We start from the raw sequence: 8,925 nt of genomic DNA, 5'->3' as shown, positions 1-8,925 counted from the left end.
AGGGGTAATTAGCAAAAAGCACCCTACAGTGTTAGGAAATGTACATGAGAGTATACCAGGGCCGTGCACAGACATTTTAAAGGGCAGTGGCCCAAAACAAAAAAAGGGCAGTTACAAAATGCCCAAATAAAAGACAAGACACCAGGCACTATATAATAATATTTTTTCTGTCTTTATTGTAGACATTTTAATGATAAATTATGAATGCACATCTCTGATAATACCATGAACTTTTTACATGTTTTTCTTTGTCTCTCAGTATCTCCTAATTTCACAGCAAAACCTTTCTGTTTGGTACCATTTCCTGAAAGATTTTGATAACCTCATCTTTTATGATTGGGATGTCCTTTTAAAAGCCGTTTACAATCATAATCATATAAATAATAATGTAAATATACTAGCTAATTTAATTAAATAACTTTTCTATTTAAATAATCCAGTGTCCATCATCCAATCACACTCCAGGTGATGGTCAGTTATCTTACCTGTAACTGCCTGCTCTGGCTGATGAAGGCATTATAAATGCAATTTCATTATTACTGATACTACTTTACTGCTATACAACACACACACACGCAGGCACACACAGCTATACTATATGCAACACGTTTATAATTACATTTATAATGATAAATTATATATTTTTAGAAGAACCATACTTCACAAGAGTTGTGAAAAAAGTGTGACAAATTGCTTGCTAAATGTTTTGGTAAACGATTGACCTGCTGGAGGTCTGAAACCAGCTATACAAGGTTCCACTGCCTTTAGTAGCTTCTCTCTTTCTCTCTCTGTCTCTGCCTTCTTTTTTGAGAAGGCATTGGCATTCGTCTGCAAAGTGTACAATAAATGGCAAACTTTGGTGTTGTTTATGTTCATATTAAATCAGATCGCGTCCAATAATAATTTTATTGGACCTTCTAAAAACGCGAATATTTCATAACACTGTTACTAACTGCACTAACAAAAGACCAAGAACAAGAACAATTCATTACCAACAGAACTATAAACAGTGTATCAAAATAATACTTTTAAAGCAATACTATTTTGGTATTTTATATTCCTGCGGACTGGGCGAATCGAGTGACTGTGTGACTGACCGCTTGGGACTGAGTGAGAAATAGCGGAGTGGAGTGTGGAGTGGCTGTGAGAGACTGCTGCTGCTGGGGAGCGAGAGAGAAAAGTAAAACCCGGAGTGGAGTACAAAAATCTTTAACGTTCTCTAAGGGCACCTCGGCCTGTAAAGGCAAGCGGGCAGTGGCTCAAGCCACGCCCCCCCTCCTCCCTGTGCACGTCCCTGGAGTATACAGACACACACACACACACACACTCACACACACACACTCACACACACACACCCCTTTAACCACTACTAGAACAGGACTTTGGTGCTGGATTGAGTGTACTGTTCATACTGTGGGAAATTCCCACCACACTAAGGTGTGTAGGTTGTGTGATTCTTAAAGTGACAGCAGCCTCATGAATTTGCTGCACTGTCATTAATTTTAATTAAAAACAAACTTCAGTAGTTTAAATTGTTAATAATTTTGTTATACTTTAGTAATAATTAAATAATAAACAGTTCTGTTCTTCTGTTTGTAATTTGTTTGTTTTTTTATTTTCTTGTTTATTTTATTTTTCAATTCATTTAAAAAACTAAAATTAAGCTCTACCCCTCCCCACAACACACACACACACACACACCTTTAGCCACTACTAGAACAGGACTTTGGTGCTGGATTGAGTGTACTGTTCATACTGTGGGAAATTCCCACCACACTAAGGTGTGTAGGTTGTGTGATTCTTAAAGTGACAGCAGCCTAATGAATTTGCGAAATGAATAGGCTCCAGCAGATCCCCGTGACCCTCATTAGGAATAAAGCGGGTATAGACGATTGATGGATGAAGTCATGAGCACACTGTCCCTCCATATAAGGAGGAGTAAACAAAACTGGGTCCAAAGATCATGTCTTTAGATCTGCTCCAAATAAACTGAACTGCATTCAAGCAGCAGAACAGTAAAGAAAATGCTGGTAATGTGGATTTAAGACATCTGGTTTTTAATGGATTTTCATAAATAACAGACCTTCGTGTCTCCGGCTCTCGCTCGTTTTATTTATTTTCTTGGTTTGGAAGTTCTGTATGTTCTGTATGCACTTTGCCTCAACTTCTTATTTCCTATTGTTTTTTCCCCAATTGTATTGCCTTAATTTCCCATTTCTCCTGCATTCGGATTTGCTTCCGACTACAAATTATACGCGATCGCTTGTGCTGAAGATTATCAGTGATTGTATGGTTTATTTGTGCAACATAAGCTAGGTAATAAAGTGACATGATATGTTAACATAGCACAAAGCCGAAAGCTGGAAATACATTAAGTGATGAAATACTGTGCAATGGATAAAGCATTGGATTTACAGAAAACTGCAATGGTACGGTTTAGGGTTTTACCACCAATTTCTGGAATTCCTGACCTGTTCATCAACCGTTATCATAAAAAGTAAGACAGTCTGACAAGACTAGACCTCCCTTATTTAGCCATTAAACCCGCTGATGTCTACAGGTGAATGTCTACAATTGAGTTTAAGCTGCATGTCTACCAAAATCTGCCAAAGCATTAGAGACAATGTTCCAAGCTGCTGTAGCTGCACCACCTAACAAACAACCGAGTGCTGCACCAACCACTGCTCCTACAGCCATACCTGGAAACCCCATCGCCCCCGCTAACACCGCCCCTGCAAATGCTCCTTTTCCTACAGCCGCTGCATAATCCACAAGTCTGAGAGTGAAGCCGAGTCTCTCTGCGATCTGCATCTCTGCCTTTTCCCTGTTCTCTAACCTGATCTTTTCTTCATAATGCTCAGTTTCTCTTCCCAGATCATCCTGAGAATGCTTCTTCTTCAGTTCCTCCAGCATTGCACTGACCTCCTTCTTTCTGTGATCTTGGAGGATTTTTTCCTCTTTCCTGATTCGTTTATCAGCATCTTCAAATTCCGAGTTAGAAAAAATCCCATGTTCTGCCACCATCTTTTCTATTTCCTCAAACAGCTGCCTTGTCATTTCACCCTCACTCCTGTTCTTCATTCCACTGAAGACCAGATATCTTTGGCCACAGTCCTCAAGAAGCTTCTTGAACTGTTTATTTTCCTTCATACTGTCTTCTGACTCGCTCAACTCCTCTTCTTCATGGTATAAAACAATCATTGTGTATTTCAAGATTTGATCTCCAAAGTAGCGCACTAACGGTTTATAAATGTCGTACACATTTGAGGGTATTTCTGATGGATTTAGTGTGAACAGGACAGCATGTGGCCCTGGACAGGAAAAACAAACCGCCTTCTTCAGCTCTTTTTTCAACGTATAGTGAAATAAATCGTGATCGACGAGATTTGGGGTGTTGACCAGAGTCACTTTTTTGTTAAGGATCTCTCCTGAAGTTTTAGTGGTCAGTATAGTGTGAGGATCAGCGCCGGTAAACACCGCTCGCTGCAGGATCGACTCGGTCAGAGAGAACTGCTGATGACCAGAGCTTCCAAACATGATAATCCTCAACGATGTACTCACTGCAAGTCAGGATTTAGTAGAGAAACTTTCATTTTATGTACAATAAACATTTTCAAATACATCTAATGGATGAATTTTAAAAGAAGCCTCCAGCTTCTTACAGCCTTAAGGGCTAAAAACAGACGAGAAAATAGACGATGAAGAATTGAATTACAAATAAAACATCGGACGCCATTGAAAATGACATCATTAAAGGTGGTCACTCACTAGTAGGTGGTTCCACAAGGCTGCTGCTGCATTTCCGCAGCACAGGCCGCTGGACTGCCGGAGCACCTGAAAAGCAGCAGGATTATTATTTTTTATTTTTTATTGAAAACAAAACAAAACATAAAGAACATATTATACACAAAAACACAGTCATTGTTCTTACCTTCAGCTGCTGCCATCTTGTTTTAGATGTTACTGAAGACTTCTATTTCATGATGACTGAATAAAGAGATGTACACACTTCAGGATGTTATACAAAACAATTCATTTCTGGCATAATAATAATAATCATAATAATAAATGTGTGGCTCAATAATAATAATAATAATAATAATAATAATAATAATAATAATAATAATAAATGTGTGGCTTTTATCGTTTTATCGAAGCCTTCATATACCAGAATCAGGTTGGTTGCCAGATTGACAAAAAATAAAAGGATGTGTAAAAGATATGTGATCCACCTGAATAGATAATAAATAAAAAATATTGTGTATTAACAAATTCATGATTAGAGAAATTTAGTTGCACAACCATTTATGCAGGAACTTAGAAATTTTTATTTATTTATTTTTTTTACAGGTATGAGGCATTTTTAAAATTAAACATAATATTATATATACAGTGTATATAGCGTATGAAGCCTCAGTGGTCAGTTTCTCGCCTACCATGCGGAAGACCCGGGTTCGATTCCCAGCCAGTGCCCAACCCCTAGCCACTGGATGCAGTGCTGGTCCCAAGACCGGATAAAATGGGAGGGTTGGGTCAAGAAGGGCATCCGGCGTAAAACCTGTGCCAAGTTGGTGTGCGGACCAGTTGGTCCGCTGTGGCGACCCCACACACACAGGGAGCAGCCAAAAGATACGGGATAGCTTATGAAGCCTGTTACTTCATACAACCGCTAGGCGGCAGTAATGACACGTAAGCTGCCCCATACCGCCCTCGTAGAAAGGCCGCGTCTCAAAACACAGCAAAACTTCAATTTAGGCACCTGGTTATTAATATTATGAAGTGCAGAGGCGGCGTTTTATTTAGAATAGAACCAAATGTAAAGTGCCGTCATGTGCGCCAGTGAAAAAGTTCCGTGCAGCAAATGTTCTCCTAGCACGAAAGGGTTTTTTATATATGTAATATGTAACATTTAACAATTTAATCACTTGGACATTAAATAAAAAAAATATAAATAATAATTATAATAATTTGAAAATAAAATAAGGCATGAGTTACTTAATATAACCGCTAGAGGGCAGTAATTACACGTAAGCTGCCTTATACCATACTCGTAGAAAGTTCGCGTGTCAAAACACAGCAAAACTTCTATTTAGGCACCCTCATGCAGGTTCACTACACTGCCTACTAAGATTCTATGGCCGATATGACACGCTATTTAATATAAAGTGCTTTACAAAGTACAAGACAGACATGGTGAATTAGCGGATTTAGCCGCTGACTCAGGAACCAGCGATATTAATATAATCAAGTGCACAGGCAGCTTTTCATTTAGAACACACAAAAGTGAAGTGACGTCATGTGCGTCAGTGAAATCGTTCCGTGCAGCAAACGTTCTCCTAGCACGAGATAGAGTTGTTCTAAATTATAATAATTTGTAGAGTTTTAACTAATATATATATATATACACACACACAGGGGTGTAGCCCCAATTCTTGGGCCCTATGCAAAGACAGTGTATGGGGGGCCCCTTTCCCATCATCTCATGATCCATGCTATTTATCACTTTTTTAAAAAAAATAATAATATAAAAGTATACACACTTTACTCACTAATACAGTAATTGTTGTAAAATGAGTGATGTAAAATTGAAAAGAACATTATTAAAAAATTCTAATACCATGTATAGTATAAAAAATTCTTTGCATTGCATGCATGTTAATGCAGCACACAAATAATTTTGTGTATAAATTGTGCTATACCAAGATAGGTAATGCTGGTCCTGGAAGGCCACTGTCCTACAGAGTTTAGCTCCAACCTTAATCAAGCACACATGAACAAGCTAATCAAGGTCTTCAGGAATACTATAGACAGTTATGTTTTGTTTTGTTTTTTCTTCTTCGTCTTAGGGTTGAAGCTAAAATCTACAGGACAGCGGGTCTCCAGGATTGACTTTGCCTAATCCTGTGACCTGTATACTATAAATCTTCTAATACGGGATATAATATAATAATATGTAATAATATAATATAAATCTTTATCACCCCTGTCCAATCTTATCCAGAAAGGGCCAGTGTGGGTGCAGGTTTTCATTCCAACCAAGCAGAAGCTATACCTGATTCCAACTGGCTAATCAGTAGATCTTGGCTTTCAGTAGACTCAGGTGTGGCTTCTGCTCAGTTGGAATGAAAACCTGCACCCACACCGGCCCTTTGCAGATAAGATTTGACACCCCTGCTATAAATAAAGTACCTCAGGTATCCCCTTATATATTAAAATGACAATGATTTTTTTTTTATTTGAATTGTGTTTTATTAAGAGACATTGTGCTCGTTGTCCATAACATTATTATTCTTTCAATCAGTAATATAAATAAATAAACACAATATAACTCAAATCACCACTTTGCCTTCTTTCAATGCATGTCTGTCTAACTCAAAATAAATAAAATAATCAAATAATCCAAAGTGAAAAAGGCTGAAAAACTAGCAGTAGAACCTTGTTGTGATGGCCCCACTGCCGCACTCTCTGAGACAGGGCCGGTGAACAGAGGGTTTCTCATTTTAATATTTTGAGCAAGATCCATGAAATCTGTAATGTACTGTACAGTACACACATAGATTTCATATTATTCTTCATATTTTATCTCTTAAAAATTGCCTCACATTCAAACACTTTACATGTTATTTCAAAGTTTAGAGTAGGCTAAGCTTTGTTTCTCTTATCACAAAACACGTTCTCACCTGCTCTCTTAGGGGAAAAACAGTTGTGGCTGAGTTTTGGTCTGTTTCTGGTATTGGTCTGGTTGACTTTTGGCAAACCGCATTTGGGCCAGCTTTGGGCCGTAATTCCATGTGGTATCTGGGCCAAACTTAAAACCGAAACTCAGCCAGACTCGGCCCAGATCCAATTTGCTAATTACACGTTTTGTAAGGGTATTTTTATGTAATATTGTTTAATAATAAACACAAATGAACACAAACAGTATGCAACTCAGAATGCAAAAATTTCATTCAATCTTTTTTCTGACTCCCATCATTTCAGAGTCTTGCTCCTAAAAAAGGAGTTCATTAAATTCATGACATTTTCTCTCACACAGGTATGCCATGCATTATTATCTCTTTTACAGCTTGTGTGTGAAGCAGTGTCGTGTAGATCCTTTTTATTATTATTATTTCACAATAATCTGTATTATACTTGCACCTCTTATTTTATTCCTCATTTATACTTCAACTACTGTATGTATTGTTCTTTGTTTATTTTATTTTTTACAGCCTCTCTTCTCTTATTGTTCTCTCATCTCTCATTCTCTCATCTGTCTTGCTGCTTGTCTGTATCTTGTCTACTTCATGCTCTTGGTAACTTTTCGATCCTTTTTCTTTGAGGGTAGAATCATCAGAGAGTATCTCCGAGACTGGACTTGAGCAAAACGGTCAATCACCATACTAGTATTTATAGTGCTGAGAATTCCTTTATCAATAGACAGAACAGCTGAATGATGGAGTCTGTTCTGGTCCATTGTTCACCTAAGTCATGTCTGTATTTGAACTTAAATACTGCATTAGTTAAATAAGAGAAAGTCATGATATTCAGACTGTAATGTCTTAGTGCTTTAACAGTTTATATTTTATTTAGATTTAAATTAAGGCTTATTTAATTTAAGGCTTTTGTACGTCTTGGGTATGGAATAATATTCTAAAGGGTCCTATATGTCAGGGGTTTTCAGACAGTGGGCCTCCTTTTTGACACAACATACATTTGTTAGCCGACTTTTATCAACTGTGTTAACATTAAATATTAAAAGTCAGGCAATTTTCTGAATAATAAGATTGCGGTACTTTGGCCTGTGCGTGTGTGTGTGTGTGTGTGTAGAGAGATGTCAGTCAAAATTGTGTACAGTAAACGGCAACAGTGCTCAAATAAACCGATCAACATTTACTTAATGCCTCTACACTCCGGGGGCAAAATTCACCCAGAGATTTCTTTGCGTACGAATGCATGGCACCTTGAATAAGCCTATCTGCTTCCATCACACTCGTTTTAAAAATTAGAAAAACGAAAGAATGAAAAAAGACTCACTTAGAACAGTAAAGAAATTATTATTAGCCTATATACCCTTTTACATATGTCAACTACAACCCTAGTGCAGAGCTTCGGCACATGGATGTTACTCTGTCGCCATCTTGGCTTCGTCTCCAGTATTTCAACCTGTCAAGTGAGAAGATGGGCGATTCCACACAGCTACATGTAATCCATATCAGTGTATACGTTAGTTAGATGCCCTTATTGTCCAAGGAATCAGGTGTAATATGTCTAAAATGGTTGTTAAATGACCCCAGTTGTTTTGTGTAGGTGTGGAGGACATGGTGCTTTCTTTCTAGAGGAGCAGAGTACTGGGGTTGTGCTTACAGAGACTGAGTGGATGCTGTGACCACAGGCACCGTTTAGGACACACACTGACCCAAACTCCCCATCCTGAGACTTTGGAAGAGATCTGTATTTATTAGTTTTAAACTATGTGCAGCAAATTGTGGAATAAATGTGTTTAAATTACATTTATAGCGTCATTCTGCAGCTTTTATGGTGGCATGTAACTCCATAATGATGTTGATCTGTCTCACACAGATCAACACACAGGCAGAAATAAAGAGTCTAGAAATCATTTCTAATTTAAAGAGTTATTTTGAGCTTGACTCTGACAAGAAGCCATTGTTATAATATGAATAAACAGCTCTCTCTCTCTCCTCAATATGAAACAGTAACACTCACTGCTTTAATAAAACTTTACTTTCTTTCTTTCTTTTTTTCAACATAGGACAGAACTAGCAATAACAGCCCTTGACACAGAATTACAAAAACTTAAAAAAACTTATTATAAATGATAAAACTACTGCAATGGACAGAAACAGAAGTGCAGAGTCAAATACTTTAAAAACATTATGTAATAAAAAAACAACAACTGTATTTTATATATCAAACATGTAGATC

The 8,925-nt window shown here is 37.5% G+C and overlaps 1 protein-coding gene across 1 annotated transcript; it reads right to left on the bottom strand.

Annotated features, from left to right (window-relative positions):
- Positions 1–526: 526 nt before the first annotated feature.
- Positions 527–4,627, bottom strand: LOC131344915 (GTPase IMAP family member 9-like). Its single transcript, XM_058377469.1, has 4 exons — positions 4,437–4,627; positions 3,932–3,987; positions 3,769–3,834; positions 527–3,560 (listed from the first exon to the last, which is right to left on the bottom strand). Exons 2-4 carry the CDS (start codon positions 3,945–3,947, stop codon positions 2,581–2,583), a joined length of 1,062 nt encoding a protein of 353 aa, XP_058233452.1. The 5' UTR covers positions 3,948–3,987; positions 4,437–4,627; the 3' UTR covers positions 527–2,580.
- Positions 4,628–8,925: the final 4,298 nt, after the last annotated feature.

The sequence above is a fragment of the Hemibagrus wyckioides genome, linkage group LG24, assembly GCF_019097595.1.
Source record: "Hemibagrus wyckioides isolate EC202008001 linkage group LG24, SWU_Hwy_1.0, whole genome shotgun sequence".
Lineage (NCBI taxonomy): Eukaryota > Metazoa > Chordata > Actinopteri > Siluriformes > Bagridae > Hemibagrus > Hemibagrus wyckioides.
The sequence above is the reverse complement of the archived record's forward strand: the minus strand, read 5'-3'. Positions and strand labels throughout refer to the sequence as shown.

Bases quoted from the DNA above. Each gene is read 5' to 3' on its own strand.
- LOC131344915 (XM_058377469.1), bottom strand. The intron at 3,561-3,768 runs GTGAGTGACCAC...CCTGACTTGCAG, and splicing joins CCTTGTGGAACCACCTACTA to TGAGTACATCGTTGAGGATT.